This window comes from Calonectris borealis, chromosome 1, assembly GCF_964195595.1.
Source record: "Calonectris borealis chromosome 1, bCalBor7.hap1.2, whole genome shotgun sequence".
NCBI classification, from domain to species: domain Eukaryota; kingdom Metazoa; phylum Chordata; class Aves; order Procellariiformes; family Procellariidae; genus Calonectris; species Calonectris borealis.
Genome location: NC_134312.1, coordinates 217,975,390 through 217,996,856, shown reverse-complemented (window position 1 = coordinate 217,996,856; position 21,467 = coordinate 217,975,390). Strand labels below are relative to the sequence as shown.

At 50.9% G+C, this 21,467-nt stretch overlaps 1 protein-coding gene across 1 annotated transcript in view; it reads right to left on the bottom strand.

The window, feature by feature from the left end:
* Window positions 1–12,805, bottom strand: part of MAP6 (microtubule associated protein 6) — a 45,394-nt gene extending 32,589 nt beyond the window's left edge. Inside the window, exon 1 of the mRNA XM_075140627.1 lies at window positions 12,086–12,805. Within this exon, the coding sequence (XP_074996728.1) occupies window positions 12,086–12,798 (713 nt within the window). The 5' untranslated portion in view covers window positions 12,799–12,805. The remainder of the gene's footprint in view (window positions 1–12,085) is intronic.
* Window positions 12,806–21,467: the final 8,662 nt, after the last annotated feature.

Sequence of the window (21,467 nt, the reverse complement as noted above, 5' to 3'; positions counted from 1 at the left end):
CCAAGGGCATAGCCCCAAACCTGGACCAGACCAGACCCAAGACCAGACTCTGGTCTTGCACCAAGCAATATTCGTATGGGCTGGAACACGGTGTCTGCTGAAACCCAGAATGGGGCCAGGTTGAATCAGAATTGTTTGCAAGCAATTGTTTGTATTTCAGTGCTTATAGTTCCCCCTGACATGAGAGCAAAGAGGCTATGAAAGTGGCCCACACAGCAGCGTACCACCTTCAGACATCCTTGCCCTTTCCATGCCATAATAACAATACAAGCCTCTCTTTCCCCCTGTTTTGCATCATGTCAAAAGTCTCACGTGAAAGCACCATGTCCTCACTCCTTTCCAATTTTACACATCATCCAGTTTGACTTCCCACCCACCCAGTTTCAAATATCAGTGTGACATGGTCAAAAGCCTGGTTGCCAGATCCCAGCATTAACTTCCCTCCTCCCCAACGGGGTGCGAAAAAGGTGATGATGTGTACGTCACCAGTCGAAGACTATTAGACGCGCCTGAAGAGCCACTGGAAGACCAAACACTGAGATAGGAAGGCCTGGACAGACACGCCTGGCTGCAACTCACAGCCAACGGCATGTTGAGTTTAAAGAAACATCTTCCAGTTGTTCACTACCAGCTTCGCACATCGCACCACCCTGCAGGACCCTTGGTCTACACTGAAGCTGAGGGCCTCCCATAACCGCTTAACTCCAGGAGCTAGGCTTTGCAAAAGCTGACCAAAAGTGCTACCAAGACTTCAGATGTGTCTAGAGGTACCAGTAGAAACCCAACCAGAAAACCATCCTCTAAGCCAGCAGATGTGCCTGTGTTTTCTGAGGGTTTCCAGTTCTCAGAGTGGCCGGGGAAAGACAAATTGCAACTGGTCATAAAAGAGAAACCTCTTTTTCCTCCATGGACAGGGACCAGCATGTTAGTTAGCAGCCCTAGAAAAAGCAAGAAGGGGAATCATGGCAAACGGGGCTGGGGAGACCCTCAAAAACCACCCAATTCAGCCCATGTTCCGGGGCAGGATCAAGCGATGGACCTTTGCATCACCTCTGAAGGTTGGCTAGTTTTCTGCAGATGCTACAGCCAGTCGATGACTGAAATAACCTGTTCTACGTCATCCCAGAAATCACACCGGCCGAACGCAGCAGACCCTTCCAGCCTTGTGGGTTATACTGGGAGCATTTCTACGAGACACAAAGAAATCACCTCTCCCTTTACAGCATCCTGCACCAGGCTTTGCTCCAACGCCACTGCAATGCCGCAGCGCTGCCAAAGGCTTTTACCCCACCGATGGAGGAAAAAGCACCGCAACTTTCAACGACAGCATCTCCACCGCTCTCTGCACGGTGATGCTGCCAAAACCCATCCCAGCTCCCCGGAGGGGAACACGTGGTTTTCCTTGTGTCCTCCCTCCGCCGGGCTGCTTGCCAACACATCCCTCTCCGGGAATCCTCCGCGCGAGTTGCCATAGCTACTGGCCGACACCGCGACAAGCTCTGCCGCTCGGCTGAGACCGGCGCGTTCGTCCCCTGGACGCGGGGGTACCTGACGGGAGGCTGTCACCCAACCACGGCACATCAGCCCCATGCAAACCCATCCCAGGGCTTTCCGTATTTTCATAGGATCTTGCATAGCAACCCTCGATCTCCCCTTTCTTCCCCCATCTCAGACCTTCTGCACATCCATTTTAATATCCGAATAACGAGAGCAAAAAGCATGGTCGAAGTCCTGATCTGCAATCCAGCACGCTGGCCTCCACAAATCCAGCAAAGCGGAAAAATCAGACCTTTGCATCTAATTCCCCCCTTTAGTTTTAGGAACTCCACCGATAGTTTGCTCTGTTGCACTGGTAGTAAAGCGTGGCTCAGGCTGCAAAAGACTTTGCAAGACACCGAGCATCATAGAATCATAGAAGCATTAAGGTTGGAAAAGACCTCTAAGATCATCGTGTCCAACCGTCAACCCAACACCACCATGCCCACTACACCATGTCCCTAAGCGCCTCATCTACACATCTTTTAAATACCTCTAGGGATGGTGACTCAACCACTTCCCTGGGCAGCCTGTTCCAAGGCCTGACCACTCTTTCAGTAAAGAAATTTCTCCTTATGTCCAGCCTAAACCTCCCTTGGCGCAACTTGAGGCCGTTTCCTCTCGTCCTATCGCTTGTTACTTGGCAGAAGAGACCAACCCCCACCTCGCTACAACCTCCTTTCAGGTCGTTGTAGAGCGCGATGAGGTCTCCCCTCAGCCTACTCTTCTCCATCTTTCCAACCTCCTGCTGGGCTCAGGTTGATGGAGCTCCGCGGTTGAAGTGGATGTGAGAAGGCAAAGGGACCCCCCTTCACAGCGAAATGGCACCCTGAAGGCCCCTGCAGCTTCTCCTTGAAGGTCTCTCAGCCAATAAACCAACCACCAGCCCCATTGCTGCCCAAATCTGGGAATGGGACATGTCAGGATTCGTGCCCCTGCCAGTGTTTCCAGCCCATCTGAGCACGACGCACTGATTGCTCTTAGGCAAAGCTGCCTGCCCGAGAGCAGATGCGCAGCCTCCTTCAAGGTGAAAGGCAAAGGGAAATGTGGGAGGAAGCCTGAAGCTCAGCAATCAGGGCTGATCCTGAAGGATTTCCTCCTCCTACGGCCGGATAACCTCTCCTCTTGCCATTCACCCAGACACAAAACCGAGGTTTCTTTACTGCAATCCACTGGCCTGGCCAGCTCCAACCTTCCCGAAGCCAAGTTTTTAGCTGGTCTAACTGGATTTCTGGAAAACCCAAACTGTCCAGCTCCCCATAAATGTATGTTTTCTAAAATGTCTGCTCATCTTTGCTTTGGAAGAAATAGATTGGATCCCCTTCTTTGGGAGAGAAGGTATCTGCCCATCTTCCCTCCTACCTACGTGGCCATGATACCTTCTGTAGCTGATTTAACGGGAAAGAAATCAGGAGAAAAAGGATAAAGTGGAGGAAAACATTAACTAATTCACCTAATAATTCATTGCACATAAGCATCAATTAATTGACAGCTAGCCCGTACACACAGGAGTCCCACAAGAAGCGTATTGTTCATAACTTGTTCAAGGGGAGCAAGACTGGGCTTGGAAAAGGAAATCTGAGACATCAACTCCAGGGCAGGAGCTTTTTTTAACCCTACAGAAGAGCAGCGGTCCTGCAAGAGGACACGCTGGTCCTGCAGGGCTTTGGGGAGAGAAAGGAGATCTGATGTGGGCTTTGGGCTAAGTTAAGATGCCAGTGCCAACGGCGGCACTTTTGGGAATAGCCCTATTGATTTCTACGAGCAGAATAACCTTGCCATTTGCAATTAATATATAGCTCCATTCCAGAAGGCCACTGTTTTCTTTAAACAACACCTTCCTTTTTTTTTTTTTTTCCTCTTTCTGAGCTAGATAAGCAGCAAAACACCTGCACAGCCCTACATACCTTCCACCCTTTTAAAAAACAAGAAAAGAAAAGCAGCAGCCAAGCAACGTTAGCAGGGCACCAGCGACCTTGCAAAGTATTTCAGTGAGAAATCTCTGGCCGCTTTCCAAGACGGCACCTGCAAGGTTGGGCGGATAAACACTGTGCAAGAGCTAATTGACATGGGGAGGACGTTGCCATGCAGGAGAAAGCTGACTGCAGTCAGTGGGAGTCCTACGGATTGACGCGGGGCTGCCGGGAGCCAGCCCGCGGCTCACAACAGCCCGGATTTCCTTGCCCGTACGATGGAGACGGAGTAACTGCTGGTGAAATGGTTCGTTCACAGCTCTGTGGTGGCATTTTTAGAGTTAAAACTAGATGAATGTAAAGGCTGGTGTTAAGCCACCACGCACCAGCCAAACAGCAAGGTTTTACAAACCTGCTGGCAGCCAGGACAAGCTGGGAGATGCTTCCACGATAATAAAATAATACATAAAAATCCCCCCTGGGAATACTGTTTTGTGTTCCTGAACTGCAGCCTGGAAGAGGGACTACGGCGAGTCCCTGCAGATGGAGACGCATGGGGATGCTGGGGTCCCCGGGCTGTACCCCAGTGCCAGACCAACGGGGCACGTTGCTCATCACCTTCTTGTTTTGCACCATGCAGCACCATCCCCAGCCGCGCATCCCGGGCGGGCTGCGATGCAGGAATCTTTGCTTCCCTGCTCCACTGCACAGTGGTGTAAAGTGCTTTCTGAAACCAGCTGCTCCCCTCGGACCACTAATTCCCCTCGTCAAGGTGTCTTTTTGTGCAGCTGGCGTCCTCACGGACAGGGGCAGCTGCCCGAGGGCCATATCCTCGCCCCCAGATAATTCTGCTTGTGTTACAGGGGCTGAAGTGATTATTACCGCTGGAGTCAGCCCCGTTCTTTCTAGGCATGAGCAGCACATCATTTCAGACAACCCATCCACCAACCTGAGAACGGCCCTCAAACGCATCCTCCTTTGCAAAACTGAATTACAGCTCCACGAAAAAAGGAAAACGGAAAAAAGGAAAACGGAAAAAAGGAAAACGGAAAAAAGGAAAACGGAAAAAAGGAAAACGGAAAAAAGGAAAACGGAAAAAAGGAAAACGGAAAAAAGGAAAACGGAAAAAAAGGCAAAATTAGGGAAAAAAGCAGCCTCCCCACCTCGCCACCACCAACACACCTGGTTTGTAGTCTCAACAGCACAGCTTGCCGCCGGGCCCCCACAGCAGCAGGAGTCTCTCCGTTCGCACACCGTGTTTGCAAAGTGCTGCGGGGTCCCTTCAGGTGAAGGCACCGTTTGAACAAAAGGAGTTATTGGCTACATAACACCCCCAACGCTGGACTTGGGGAGGAGAGACGAGTTGGAGGTTAAAGCAGAAACTTGGTGAGCAGCTTGGTTTGTGTGTGTGCATATGTGTATATATACACATATATATATATATATATAAAAAAAATAAAGGACATTGGAAAGATATCCAGAATGCTGAGTTATAAATCAAGAGAAATAAAACTTCCATCCTATAAAACTGTCCTAAAAGTGCCTTTCCCCTCCTGGCTGGTGCTGATGGTCACGCTAGCAGGAGAACGTCCATGCTTTCGCCCCGGCGCAGGACGGCTTAGCTGCAGACATCACCATTAGTGCTGTGAATACATTCCGCTAAGAGCAAAGAAAAGCAAGATTGATGTAGGATAGAGTGCAGAAGTACTTAGAAAGTGAAGGCTTGTTCAGCCGATAGGAGACGGGAAAAGCAAAGGTCATGCTCTAAATGTGAGAGAAGACAAATTTACAACGGCTGGTTGTGATTTATTTGGCAAAGGAAGGACAGGGAAGGTCCTGCTGTCTAAATTAGCTGATCCCTCTCCTCTTCTCTTTATTTATTGTTTGGGTTACAGGGGTAGCTTGAAGCCGCCAAGTGAAAGTGGGTTCTGCTCTCCAGCATCTGCTCCTGCATCCAGGAGAAGCTGGTGGTCTAAACAGACACGGCAGTGACCAAAAGGGGAGAAGGAGAGATGTCCGACATGTCCTTTGATATGATAACTGACTTAGCAGACAAAAGAAATGTGAAAATCTATCTGGTTTCAGTAAAGCATTTGATCCAGGGCCACGTGGGAACTTATTAATTAAGCCAGCGGACATGAACATCAGCAGAACGGGAAACTGGGCAAGGGAAATGACAATGATGAGTGTTGGAAGGCTTGAGCTGCAGCCTGGATGGAGGTTAGCAGTGTTTAACATTTTTAAGGTTGACTTTAGCACAAAAAAGTAGGGCAACACTGATGAGACCTCCTAATGACACAACGTTGTAGGCAGCACCGATATGGAGGAGGATCGGGCTATCACAGAGGAAGAAAGGGATTGACCTTGACTGCCGTGTTCGAAATGGGATGAAAATTATTAGTACTACATTTTAGGCTCAGTACTAATCACTAGGATTTTTTGCTATGGGGTGGGAGCTCCAGGGCTGGAACTGCTTAAGCAAGAGAACAATGTGGAGGTCCTGGTTATCAAAGGGTAAGTGAGGGATTTATAATGCATCTCTGATGCCCACAAACGTGATATGGGAGTCTCAGTAGAGATGGGGACCTCATTTCCAAAGGGCAACAGTCTGCATCTGTGTTTAAGAAACAGTGATTTCATCTAGGAAGAGCTGGAGAGAAATGGTTGATACAGGGAATAAAAAGGAGACTAAAAACCTTTGACTTGCTAGCTACAGAGCCAAACGATGTAGATATTGTACCTGGAGACACTGAGCCGTGACCTCCAGATAGGAGAAAAGCACCAAGTAACCCAAATTATAACCTGTCCATTGACTCAGACTGGAAATGAGATGATGGTGCAAACCACCAGAGATTGAGGTCTTGTCACACCCTTCCAGCTGGCATCGTGCAACTGAAAATTCCCTATTTCTGAGGCAGAGCCTCGGGTGTTACTTGTAAAGACTAAATAACAAACTAAATAATTGGACTTACTGGTTCAGAGGGTCCCATCCAGTCCCATGTGCCTAAAGGTCCCTGCTGAGGTCACACAGCTGAGCAGGAGCAGAGGAAAAATTGCTCAAGTACATTGACTCCATCACCTGAATGCCACCTCCAACTCTTCCTCCTGCTCAACCCCGACCTACGGCACGCACAGCCCAGCTCCAGCTTGCACACAGTCGAAGCAGCAAAATTCAGTATTGCCTACGCTGCTGAGCAGCTCCCAGTTGGCTTTTGGGGCTGGATATTGTCCACCTTAATGTGACTGCAGGGAATATGTTGGCAAATGCTCCAACTTGGAGATACTCCCAGCTTTTCTCAGCTGGTGGACTATATCCAGAGGAGATCAAGACGCAGAGCGTGGCAGGATAGCTGCCTGTCTGCAACACCCATCTCCATCCTCTTCGTGTCCTAGTAAATACAAGGGCTTCCTCCACGCACGGTTATTACATACTCATACGACCGGTCCTGGTGGTATCAGCAGACGTCGTGTCTCCTCCTGCTGCTAAAGGTACGTATCAAGTAACTGCTGAGCCAGAGCTCAGCCTTAGCTGAAGCTGCCAAACATCTCTTTGAACAGCCTTTCCCGGATGGAAGAAAACATCCTGCTCCTTCCCTTCCAGCTGAGAGCAAAATGGGATCCATTCGCCTATACTTTAATGGCACGCTCATCCAAATTGGGAGTTCGTAGCTGAAATGACACTGGGAAATGAAATCTGCCCAGGAATGCTCTCTGGCACTGAAGTCTGGGGCAGCCCATGCTCACACTATTAGACCCTTTTAACCCCCAAAACAAGGTGGTCGCACCCAAGCTGCTCATCGGGATCAGTTCTTGGCCTGTACCCACTCCCAAATGAGCCTGGGGAGAGTGCTAGGGACTTCAACAACTGAAGAGCGTAGATGATCATGCCCCCATGTCCTGGGACTGTTTCATTTACTAGCACAGACCCAGCCGATGGATCTGATCAGACATTTCAGAAGGCAATGGAAAACTTCCCACCAAGTTTGGCACACCTGACAGCACCAGCAATGTTACCGAGTGTCTCGCTAAGACGGGAGATGTCCTCCACTGGAGATTTTCAAGAATAGGTTAGATAAAATCAACCTAGTGTGGTCTAGATATATCATCCCCTTCCCCAGCAACGGGTTGTGGACCAGATGATCTCGGGAGGTCCTTCCAGCCCTACATTTCCACAACTCTAATGATGGAGTATGAATCACCCGCCCTCACGTAGCTTGCTCCAGCCCTCCTGCGTGGACATCCCTCCCTAAATGAGCTCTTCTATATCTCAGAAAAATACACAGCAAGTCTCCAGCACTGACTCATTCATCTCTATAGCTACTACAAATTCTCAGTTGCTCCACATCTTTAGTACCTCCAGGGCTTGAGATGAATGACAGAACATTAGCAACAGGCAATTCATTAATACTAGAGGCAGCCCAAAATTTTCCATTGAAGCCTTTCTTGTTTTGTTTCCTCTGATAGGAAAGGAAATTAGTGGGGAAAAAAAATAATTGCTTTGGTAAAAAAAAAAAAAAAAAGATCTCTTTTTGGTAACAAACTTGAAACCTAGGTTTTGCAATATTACTTCTCTGGGGAAAAATTCATCGCCTTACTACTCATTTCGACACTCTGCAAAGGGGGTGAAATTTCCCCTTTCCCTTTTGTATCTCTTTTTTCATCAGGAAAAAAAGGTAACAAAAGGAGAAAAATGCAAGACAAAGAAGAAGGGAAAAAACCCACCCAGGAAACACCTAATTCTAACATTTTTCATCATTTGCAAACAAAAATGGAAAACATTCATTCCTTCTTGCATTTTTGCCAAATGCGCTTCTAATTGTTCCACTTCCACCGTCTGCACATTTTATCACCTACTCTCTCTGGTCCCAGACCCTCAGGGTCAACCCCAGCCCCCTCCATCCCTCAGTGCAGCAGGGAGAAGAGCTCTGCCCATCCCTTCCAGTTCAGGGGGCAAAATCCCCTCCCAAGCACTCGAGTTCTGGGGCCACCTCTGTGCCCAATACAGATAAAGCCCTTAATGATGCCACCAGATCCTCCTATGGGACATCAGAGAATTGAACAAGAAAAGGCTCCATCCAACAGCAACACCTTTCCAAGGAGCTGAAAAGCCCCCCAAGGCTGGGTCCTGATCCCTATCTAAAAGTCAGGTCAGCCACATAAACCTAGTATTCCTACCCGCTGAAGGATGCCCTGGTCCTTACTTGGTCCCTCAGGGTCCACAGGCCACCATGAGAAGCAGGACTGCAGAGAAGAGGGGAGTGAAGGGAGATGCAACCAGCCCCTGTAGCGTTGCTTGGGCAGCAGGGAGGGAAACTGAGGCAAGAAGCACCTCGGTGCTGGAACCTGTGTCACACCCGATCACAGTGGTGGTTTCCAGCACCTCAACCCCAGAAGAACAACAGCAAACAGGAGAACGATGCCCTGGAGCTGCCCTCTGACCCCAGCCCCAGCCCTGATGCACTGTGTGGGGTCTCAGGTAGGTCACTCAGCACCTCTGCCTCAGTTTCCCCACTGAGGGGGGGAAGAAATAGTCATAGGGCAAGCAGATGCCATCATGCACGACTTGATCACCTTCAAACTTACTTGCTGTCAATGGGTTCAACCAGATCTTCCCATGGAAGTCACTTAACTTTTGGAAACCATTAGGAATGAGCATGTCCTCCCGCTGTTTCCCTTGGTTTGCCAAGGGTATTTATTTGGGCACAAATACGTCAATAAATCCTATATATAAATAAATATTCAATAAATGTATATAAATAAAGATAGACGAGGGATATAAAGACGAGGGATATAAAGACGAGGGATATAAAGACGAGGGATATAAAGAAAGACGAGGGATATAAAGACAAAGATAAATAAGATAAATAATATAGATAAATCCTATTTATTCTGTAGGATCTCTGGGCACAGGCAGTCTCTTGCAGACATGCACAGCTCTGCCATCGCTGCTCTGGCCTCGCTGAAGGCTTCTGGGCTCAAACGCTAACGCAAACAAGTCATCCATCCCTCGGGCTGGAGTAGCCTCCATCCTCCACGGCCCTCACCGCCGGGCACCGCCTCTGCTCTCTAGGTCCGGGCAGACCTGGGAGTCACAGGCACACGATTTCTGCAATATTTATTTGTCTTGGTATAAAGAAGTTAGAAAAGAGAATTCCTCCCTTTAGCATGGTCTTCCCCGAAGACCTTGGGGTAGTTGCTTACCCTATCCCATGCTCTGTTCCCTCACCTGGAAATAATACTCAGGGGGACAGAGGGAGTTTAAAAACCACTACCAGTGAGTTCTTTGGTTTCACCGAGGAGTTGTTGCCCAGCCTTGGAGCATCACATTACGCCGATCTGCAGTGGTGGCAGAGGTCTGTAAGGAAATCTCCCCTGCTCTTTGCTGCTGGGGAGCCTTCATCCATGCACAAGCCCAGCAAAGGCCATGGAGGACAAGTCCCACGTGAGCCGTCCTTGCTCCTCTCTAGCAAAAGGTCACTAGGAGATGATTTTGGCTGCTGGGTGGCCCAAAAGGTTGCCCAAATAGGCTGTGGAGTCTCCATCCTTGGAGATGTTCAAAACCCACCCAGTAGGGACTCCTGTGAGCAGCAAGGTTCTTGATAGTAATAAGGATTTGGAGAATTTGGCTTTTAAAAAGAACCCAAACAATAAATAACACTTAAAAGATGCCTAATTTGAACAGAAATTGAGAACAATTAGCCACAACATCACTTATGCATTAATGAAGAGGCGCTCACGTTCCAGGGCTGAGCGTCAGAGCAAACACTTCTCTTGCAATACGCTGCAAGGAAGAAAAACATGGAAGTGGGAAAGCAGACGAGGACCTAAGGGGAAAGAGAAGCCCTAAGGGTGTCCTGAAAGCCAAGGAGCAACACAAAGAGGGCTGAATCCTTTTAGTTCCTCTTAGGTTTAACATCTGAGCTGACCCAAACCCTTTGCTTGGGGAGGAAACCCAGCCCAACCTGCCCTGCTGCAACGGCGGCCGTATGAATGTGCTGGAGCAGACTGGAGGGATGGGAAGGTGAGCAATCTGCATTTAAATATGCAAGTAAATAAGTCTAATTATCCTTTGCACCAGTGGAAGAGAGCAACACAACAGCTCTCCAGCACTAGGACAGCTTTCTGCCTTAGTCCTGCCATCGCCAGGATGAGCCCAGACCTTGCAAGATGACCAGACAAAAAGCTGAGTCTAAGATCACGTCTGGCCAAAGCAGATTAAAGGACTGTGACACTTCTGGAAAAACTCTTTCCCTACACCCTCCACCCCTGCAAAACAGAGACCCCAAAAATTCCTGGCCATTTTCTCGCATCTCAGCCAACCACCACCATCACACCTGGATGCACCTGAGCCCACAGCGTCACTCACATCCCCAGCAAGAGCCAGAGCCGATGCCAAACTACAGGAAAAATCAAAATCTCGCTGCTTGAACCGTTTCCCACCCGGGGACGTGGGAAAGAAGATGCTTGCCAGGTCTGCTGTGCCACAGCGGTGGGACAGAGGAGTCAAATCCCAGCTTCATTTTAAATCTGCATGAATTTACTACCTGTTTGATGGCAGGGTGTCACCTCTAAATCTCCCTAGGGAAGAAAATCCATTATTCTTGTAACGGCATAAACACCTTGGCATTCACGTGGGTACGGGGAGAAGCAAAAAAGGCTGCGATTACACTTTTGTCACAACAAACCCCACCAGCTTTGCTCTCTGCCACCTCCACCCCGGCCTCGGTGGGCTCTGCCAAAGAAAGCTCTGGAAAACACAATCGCAGCAAAACCTCCTTGCAAACGTACGTGCAGGGCAGCCACCCCATCACTTTTGTTTTGCATTCCCAACACATCCAACCCCGAGAGAAAGAACAAGAGCATCTCGCGGCAAGGAGTTTCGCGCTCCGAATCCCAAACGGGGTCTTTTCCTAGGGTGAAATAAGGGCACCCCTTACTAGCCCGGGGTGGGGGGACGCAGAGGGATGTGCCACCCCCTGCCGCGCTGCGTTAAACATGGCAGCATCCGAAGGCTGCCCCACCCAAGCGGCCTAGGACGCGCGTCACCCGCATCCCGCCACGTCCCCGGGACGCTTTGTTTCGGGGATGCTGCTGGCCTGGGATGCTGCTGCATGGGACCCTCCCATGCGTGGGGTACCCCACTCGTGCGTGGGACCCCCGGGATGCAGTGATGCGGTCAGGATGCTGGTCCTTTGGGTTCATTGCACCGCAGGCAGGTTTCTGGGCTGCCAGGGATGCGCTTGGAAAGGACCGGTAAGGACTTGGACATCCCAGGGAAGCGACCCAAACCTCCCGCCGGGCTGAAAGCCAAGCCGGTGGTGGGCGTCTCTGAATTTTGGGATGCAGGGAGGGGGATGGACACCCAAACCTGCTCCAAACCCACCCTGCAAAAAGGACCCATGGATTCACTACCTGCACAGCACCTACCCACACCCCACCAACGACACCCAGGGAGGTGGGGAATTTTAAGGACACCCCCGGGGGCAGGAGACCAGCAACCCCCCAAAAAAATGTTTCAGTTCATTCACCCAACTCCCAGGGTGGGATGTCCCTCCCGGGGATGGGCAAGAAGGGACCGCAGAAGGGTTGGCGGGTTGGGGGGGGGTCGCGATGGGGTGTTGGGGGGGGGTCCTTACCTGTAGGACGAGCTGACCCCCGCTGCCACCTCCTCCTTGATCTGCCTGTTGAGAGCATCGGCGGCCGCCCTGCCCCTGCCCGCGTCCGCCGGCTGCCCCCCCGCCTCCTCCGCCTTCTTCCGACCCTTCTCTCTCCCATCCCCGGCTCGCACCGCTTTGGGATGCTCATCCTCCATCTCAGGGTCTTCCTCTTTCTTCTCGGGACCGGGAAGTACCTTCCGTCTCTTCTCCTGAGCTGGGGAACCGCGGTCCAAGGCGAGGACGGGGGAAGGTCCCGGTTTGGGGATCCAGGGATGGTCACCCCGCTTAGGGATGGGCCAGGCACGGAAATCCTTCTGGTACTGCGTCTCCTTCTCGAAGGGTGTATCCGAGGGTTGGTATTCGCTTTTGGGTTTGCAACTCGGCTCGGGTCGTTGAACCTTCCAGGGTTTGTAGTCGTGTCGCATCACCGAATCGGCCGGGGGAGAGGAGTGCGGGGCCGGGCCGGGCCGGGTGGAACCGGGAGCCGGCTCCCCGCCACCGCCCCCCGCCGCCTCGCTGCCCGGCTGGGTGTCGATAGGAGCGGCGGGGCGCGGAGGATGCGCGGGGGCGGTGGGATGCTCGGTGGCTTCCGAATATTTGGTAAAAACGAGAGGGACGGCGATATCCGCTTTATCCAGCTGGTTCCAGAAACGAGCGATGCAGCAAGCGCGGGTGATGCAGGGCCACGCCATGGCGGCCCCGCGCAAGGAGCGCACCCGCTCCGCACCCGCGGCCGCAGGCAGGGAGGGGGGGGGAGGGAGGGGGCGGCGCAGCGCAGGGACCCGCGCAGCCCCCCGCCCCCCCCGCCGCACCGGAGGGGGCGGGGCCTCGCTGGGGGGCGGGGCTTGCCTGGCACGGGTCGGGAGGGGCACACACGTGTGAGCACACGCACGCCCGGGCACATGTATGTGCAGATGCGCACACAGCACATGGGCACCTGCATGCATGTGCACGCGCAGGCACACACATGTGCCAGGCACGGCCACGCGTGCACGCACACGCGTGCACAGTCACGCACCTGCGCACACCTGCACACACATGTACAATCGCAGACATGCGCCAATGTGCACGCAGATACGTGCACACGTGCACACGCAGGTACATGCACAAGCACACATAGATGCATGCAGACATACATGCACACAAATGCAGGCCAGCACACGTGAACACACGTGTCCACACACACATGCATGCACACACATTCACACTCAACGTGCACACACACCTGCACATGGCTATGCACACATGCATGCACACATACCTGCACAAACACGCACATACATGGTCACACACGTACCTGCACGTTTATATGCAATAGACATGCAAAACCACATGTGAACAGACACACATGCCTGCACATATGTGCACATGCACATTTACATACATGCATGCACCCTCACACCTGCACACACGTGCATACAAATGCAAACACACATGCAAGACACATCTGCGTGCACACACCTGCACACATATATATGCACACGCACACACATGTGCGCTCACACAGGTATACACAGCACACAGGCACACTCATACATTTGCACAGACACATGCACATACACACACATGCACAAATCTACGTTCACACATGCATGCACTCATGTAAGTGTACATGCATGTGCACACTCACACTTGCACACACACCTGCACACAGGTATGCACACATACGTATGCAGCCACACGAAAGAACACACATATGTGCCCATTCAAACACATGTGTGTACACGCACACCTGTACACACATGCACAAATGCACACATATGGACAATCGTAAAAATGCACCCACATGCACACATGTGCACACAGATACACACATGCATGCACATATGCAAGCACACATGTGCACACAGATGCATGCATGCAGACATGTACACAGATGTAAATACGAACACATGCACACACACAACAGGACGTGGCTGTCCACACACACGGATGCGCACACAGAGCTGTGCTCACGCTTGCACACACACATGCACACACTGCATATGCACACATGCATAGACAAACACATGCACGTGCATATGTGCACATGCATATGCACATATCTGCATGCACACACACCTGTGCACACACCTGCATGTGCACACACCTGCACGTGCACGCGTATGTACACACGTATGTCCAATCACACATGCACACAAATGTGCATCTGCAAGCACACACATGCATGCTGCACACATGCATATGAACACATGAACATATGCACGCACGCACATATGCACGCACATGTATGCTCCCACACATGTGCACACATAAGACATGCGCATGCACACACATGGGCATGTACACAAACGGGCATGTACACACACATGCACGATCACACATATGCACATCTGTATGCACAAATGTGGGCACACACATGCATGCAAATGTAGGCATGCAAGTGCACACACATGTACGTGCACACAAATGCACACAGAGCTGCATACCTACACACACATGCATGGACATTCACCTGCACACACATATCCATGCACACATATGCGCATGTGTGCACACACACGTGCACACTAATGTGTTCACACATGCACACACAGACACACATGTGCATACACATTTGCACACACATGCACTCACACATGCAAGCAGGAACACACACAGGCACATTGACACATGTTCGCATATACACCAGCACACACACATGTGCAACATACCCATGCATACACAGAGACATACATGTGCACACACGTCCTTGTGCATGCACTCACACATGCATGCACACCCCTGCATGCAGATGTGCCCTCAGATACACATACACGCACAGACACATGCATGCACATACTTGCACATAGATGGACACACATGCACACACATATGCACAGACACTTGCACACGCACATAGGTACACGCATGCGCACACATACGTTCTTGCATGCACATTTATGCCTACATACATACACACATGCATGCAGATACTTGCACACCCACTGCGCGCACAGGTACACATGCATACACACCGACATACAGATGTGCGAGCACGTATGTGCACGCAGACCCAGACACCCACCCACACGGGTGCACACAAACCCCCACCCAGATCGTTAGTGAGCTGGCGCGCTGCCAGCCTGCTGAACCCACTGTCCCCTGTGGGGTTCTTATGGCGAAAGCCGAACACACACGCGCGTGCGCAGCCGTGCACGCACCCAAACTTTAGTGTTTTATGTGGGGTTTTTCATATTTCATTGCAGGCTGGCAGCTGCCAAACCTCAGCCCATTTGTGCGGTAAGGCCGGCTGACGGCTGCCTCCTAATGCTCGTTCTCAGGGTGGATTCACCCCCCAAATCCCACCCGGCTCTTCACTCCCCACCCTCCTTTCCAGCCTTGCCTCCACCTTCTCTGCTCCGACCTCCACCCCTCCATCCCTCCACTCCTCCATCCCTCCATCCCTCCACCCCTCCATCCCTCCACCCCTCCATCCCTCCATCCCTCCACCCCTCCATCCCTCCACCCCTCCATCCCTCCATCCCTCCACCCCTCCACCCCTCCATCCCTCCACCTCTCCATCCCTCCACCCCTCCATCCCTCCACCCCTCCATCCCTCCACCTCTCCATCCCTCCACCCCTCCATCCCTCCACCTCTCCATCCCTCCACCCCTCCATCCCTCCATCCCTCCACGTCTCCATCCCTCCATCCCCCCATCCCTCCACCTCTCCACCCCTCCATCCCTCCACCCCTCCACCCCTCCATCCCTCCACCTCTCCATCCCTCCACCCCTCCATCCCTCCACCTCTCCATCCCTCCACCCCTCCATCCCTCCACCCCTCCATCCCTCCACCTCTCCATCCCTCCACCCCTCCATCCCTCCACCTCTCCATCCCTCCACCCCTCCATCCCTCCATCCCTCCACGTCTCCATCCCTCCATCCCCCCATCCCTCCACCTCTCCACCCCTCCATCCCTCCATCCCTCCACCCCTCCATCCCTCCACCCCTCCATCCCTCCATCCCTCCACCCCTCCATCCCTCCACCCCTCCATCCCTCCATCCCTCCACGTCTCCATCCCTCCATCCTTCCATCCATCCCAACTCTCCACCCCTCCATCCCTCCCTCTCTGCCTGCACCTTTCTCTTTATTCTCTTTCTGTATTACCCAGAACCCAATAAAGTCCATTTTCAGCCTAATCGCATCCACCTTCCAGTCGAACCACGTGAAGAAGACCCAAGGCTTGAAGCTATCAGGTCTTTCCCAGCATGGCTGCACTGCCAGCATTTCCTCCAGGAACAAAACTCCAATAAATCTGGTGATCCCCGTGCCTCCGAAATCCGCACACTCAAATACTGAATTGCAACGAGAAAAAACAATTCCCACCGGGCAGCGACTGCAGCTGCTGGGAGTGCAGTGAAAAGCAGGATTGCTCCTGCCGGGATTGTTTCTTTAATCCAACGCTTTGCATCCCTTTATTGAGTCTTGGACCCTGAGGTTTTGGTTGTTTTCTTTTTTTTGCTTGTCTTTGCCTTGATTTGATTAATATTATTCTTGCCTGTAGGTAAATTGTGGAAACCCATTTTACAGATGGGATTGGAGCCCTCGCCGATCTGGACAGCCGAATGAAAGAGCTGCCTTTGGGAAAAAAAAAAAAAAATTACAACTAGAGGTGTCTACACGCAGGCATTACTTTGTCCAGAGGATTATATCGTCCTGCTATTACATCCAGTGCAATTAAAAGGGGTGATTATAATTAAAGATTTAGGAAGCTCCTCAGTATCTCCCAGGTTGGGACCAAGCCGTAGTTTTCTGGGGCCTCAATACACCCTGTACTGCTTGTGTAAGTATGGTGCGTGCTCCTTTGCACCCACGATAGATGTCCTAATCTCCATTTAGGCTGATTTTTACCCTTAAAACCAGTATTATAACAACCGGCTCTTGCTGCACTTCCCTTTTTGCAGAAGATGAAACCATTGGCTCATCCAGGTCCTGCAGCAAAGGTGGGAGAGTTGTCCCGAAACTGCTGCTGTCAGACCCCAACCCTGTTTCCATGCACGCTGCTTTCCGCACAGGATGATGGCAAACAGCTTTTTGCAGCCGACGGACTGCGATATTAAAAAAAAAAAAATATATATATATGGGAACAGCAACAAGGAAAACTGGAAAAGCATCACCCTACGGTGGTGACCCAAGGTCAGCGAGGAAGATGTGCAATCAAAAGTTTGCAAGGGGATCAAGCTTCTGGGCTGCTGAACCTCAAGGATGTGCTTATTTTTAAATACTTTCTGTAATTTCATTTATCTCAAAGCTGCCACAGTGATTTTTGAGGGTGTAAAACCCATCTTGGTCTGAGATCTGCTGCCCACACCCGCACGTGCTCAGGTGTTTTCTGCAGAAAACATTTTGAATTGCATCCGCGTTGCTGTTTCGGGGTTTGCTGCACTAAGAGCCATTAGAGTAATTAATTGCCCTTAATATAACGGGGAGGTAATATATTAGTGTGTTCCTGGTGGGTGCGAACCCATTGCAACAGCTCCCATTTTGGAGCTACGGGGTATCCCAGCTCCGCACCCAGCACCGCCTTCACGCCGGGGTTTGCACAGCACCTTGTACCCATTTGGGGACTGGGGATTTGCACGTGCACAAAGTGGTTTTGAACCCTTCTCCGAGCTTCCCTCATCTGCCCCGAGCCTGGGCTCGTCACACACGAAAACGCTCGGTCATGCACTACCCATCTTTTGTATTTTGTAAGAAAAAGACACGGGCAAAACTGCTCTGTGAGGTTTTGCAGCGTCAGGAGACTCTTCGCTGCTCTGCAGATACCAGGCAGACCTGGCTGGAGTTACAAGCTGCAGAATGAAAAAAATCGCTTAGCAGTTCCTGCAGTGAAATATATAGTTATATATAAATCCTGAAGCATGGCCGCTCATTCACTTTCAGGAATCAGCTCTGGAAATAATTTAATCGCTTACGTCAGGTAAAATCCATTAGCTCTAATCAGCCGAATTGATTTGCTGGCTGCAAACCTCGCTCAGAGAGGATGGGAGTTAAATAAATAAAAATGCCCCTGTGTTTAAATTACAGCTGCTGTGGCAGAAAGCAGGAATAGCTTTCTCCTTCTCCAGCCTCTTCTGGGAAAAGGCCATGGCCGAGCGTGATGCCACATGGTGGGACGTTGGTCTTGGGGATGGCCAAGGACGTGGGTGTCACTCAGCATTGGACTGTGCCAGTCTGGGGCTCCATCCTGCCCAAAAGTTTGCATGATGCTAAGGGCACCATGGTGAGGAGCAAACCAGAACAAACCCGATATTTTGCAGCACCCAAAATCAGCATTGACTTTGGGTAGACCCCAGGCAGTGGTTCCTGGTCCCATCCGTGCTGGGATCTCCCAGCGTGGAGGCAGGGAATAGCTCCAAGCATCCTCCGTGCAATGATAACAGGGATATTTTGGGAGCTGATATATAGGGGACCTGGTGAATCTTCTTCTCCTGGCACCCTCACATGAAGCTGGCATGCCTTGCCGTCATACTTAAGCTACTGGAGTCCATCCTGGGGCAGGTCTGATAGTCTCTCCTGCTTGTGATAGTCCCTCCCGCTCTTCACGTCCCTTCGGCGTGAAGAGCTTGCTCACCGGCTAGACGATGCGAGCGGATGCTGCCGCTGTAAGAGCTCGCCCAGATTTATGTTTTTCTCTGCTGGACCTGAAGACGAAGAGAGATCGGCTTGTTTTCTTGGACCACCAACTGACATCTCATCGCGTGCTGTTTGTACACGTTCCCCCCACCTCTACCCACACGGATCCACCAATTATTGTAGGAAATAATGTTATGGCATTGTAGGAACAGTGTGGCAAAGCTCAGTGCAAGACATTATAGGAGGGGAAGGTGGTCTTATTTAAAAAAAAGCCCTATACGGTGGTAGCCGACTCAAAGGGAGGCACCTGGCTCCTGGCTAATCACCGACCTCCCTGCAAGTGTCAGAGGAAGGGGATGGCGGCTCATCTCGTGGCTCACAGGAGATCACCGATGAGAGCTGTAATGAAGTGAAAATGAAAAAAAAAATCATAACAAGGTAGGGCTGGTATAAGCCCCATGTCTCCTTAGGAGCCTTTCTCCTCCATTATAGAGGCACCCTGGACATCAGCTTCATGGGCTAAAGGTAGGTAGGACTCCAGCTCCAAAGCTAGATGTGTACCACACCTGGAGACCCCCCGGTGAAGTGTGTTCAACCCCACGCTACCCCAGTCAGATGTAGAAAAGCTCTATTTATCCATATGTCTCTTCAATGGCACTGCTGCCTCTGTGTCCCTGCCACGGCAGGGTTGTCCCAGGCACTCACACAGCTTTGCTGGCGCCATCTCTGCACCAATGATGCTTGTCTGAATTGCTCCTGTCCCCAACACGTATCACCAGGGACAAGAGAACATGACAACACTGCGGGTGGCAGCTTACAGGGGATTTTTAGTGGCTTCTCACATCTTAAATAATTTTATAATCACACAGAACTGCTGGGAACGAGGAGCTGCTTGGGGTGTTCTCGTTTTCCTTGTCAACTTTGTTCATGATTCGTATGTGTTGGGAGGGTGCTTCAAGGCTGAATGGGATGGGAGCCAAAGAAAATCCATACCGGAGCGCTGCATAAAGAGAATAATTCAAATGCATGAAAAGAAGAATTCAACTGGTAATTCAAGTGCTCAAAAGGACGTTAAATTCTGTAATGAAAATCACTGGCGTAACACAGACATCTCAGAAGAAGTGATTTTCCAACAAGTAGAAGAGGGACTAAAAGCTGAAAGACTGTATTTTGAAAGAATTTGCATGAAAAAAACAGCAGCAGGCAGAAGTGGGCTTCTCTCACACCCATGTTCTTACCCAGAGCTGGGGACGGACAAAGATCGAGCTTGGTGCGACGGTATCCCATAGGTTTGGTGTGATGGGAAGATCCCCAGCAAGGAGGACCTCACAGGGGAGATACACTTACTGCTGGTGGAGTGATGGGCCAGGGAGGAATGGGACTCAGAGAAACCACTGGACAACTACCAAAGAGATACCTTCAGTTTCCTTCTGATAATTTTGTCCACTGGAGGGGAAATTACATTGGTGGGAAGCTCTAGGAGTACATATGAAGGACTGAGAGGCTTTAGAGAAAAAAAGAGTTATCTATGATTAGAAGAGAGGAGCGGTGATCTGGAGAGATCTTCTAGCTCATCCACTGGGGCACTAAGTCCCATAGGGTCTACATGTGGTGGGGCTTCAATAAGGGACTCAACAAGGAGCCATGACCAGCTTCTCCCTGGCAGGGCAAAGCAGGACAGCTACACAGTGTCCTGGCTTCCCCTACACGTCACTGCGTTGGCCCTTGCATGTGTACCTTCAGGTCCCTCCGTGTTAGGCTTTCTCAGCCCTGATCCTGGAGCGCGGCCAGGTCTCCATGTGCAACCTGCTCCACTCGTGAAGTCTCGTGGGCACGCCCCAACCATGCTGACTTGCAAAGCTTGGAGACTTGCAAAGCCTACAGCTTGGTGAGTCAGGGCTTTATGGGTTCCCCCTCATACTCAGAGATGGACATTGATCAACTGAGTCGCAAGGGCTGCTGATAAAGGGATTACAGAGGATGACCTATTGAGGGATTAACGTTCCCAGACTAAACGCAAGCCACAGGAGATCGGATAAATGACTATAAATACCTGAGAAGGAAAAAGCCAAGGAGAATGTAGTTGGAGGTATATCATGGGCCACATGTGTGCGAGTGCCTGAGTATGTTAGAAAACAAGGAGAAATGGTGAGAAACTTACAAAAAACAAAGAAAGATTAGGTTTAAAAGCCATGGAGGTGAGAGTTAGGCAATAAAGGTAAATTAAACAGCAGTAAAATTTCCCAGGAGGTGCTAACATGGGACTTGTAGGGATTACTAGTGATCACTCTGGGTGGTCCCAGAGTCCCTGCTATGACTGCAGTCACAGCTCAGTGATGATCTCTCTCTGACGCTCCCAAGGAGACCATCCAACCTGGCCTTCTCACAACTGAAACCCAAGTCAGCAAAGAGAACAAGAGAAGGAAAATGTAAAAGTGACCAGAGAAACATGTGGCTGCAGGAGAAATTAGATGGGCCTTTTGATGGGTGGGTCCTGCCATGGAGAGGTTCATCTAAGGGACAGTGAAGTTTTCTCCACCATTATCATTGCTCTCAGGAATATGGAAATCATCAATCACGTCCAGACAAGAAGAGGTTGAATGACCTGCTGAAAGTTACACAGAAAGTCAGGGAATAAATCTGTATCTTCTCATTTCCCAGTAGAAATCTTTCCCATCCCATATAATCACTTCCCCCAGACCAGAGAAGATGGGGATTGGGATACTACAAGGACAGACGTGATGTGAGGTTATACCCATAGCATGGCTCCTTTCTAGAAGGACACCGCAAGGTGTGGTGGTCC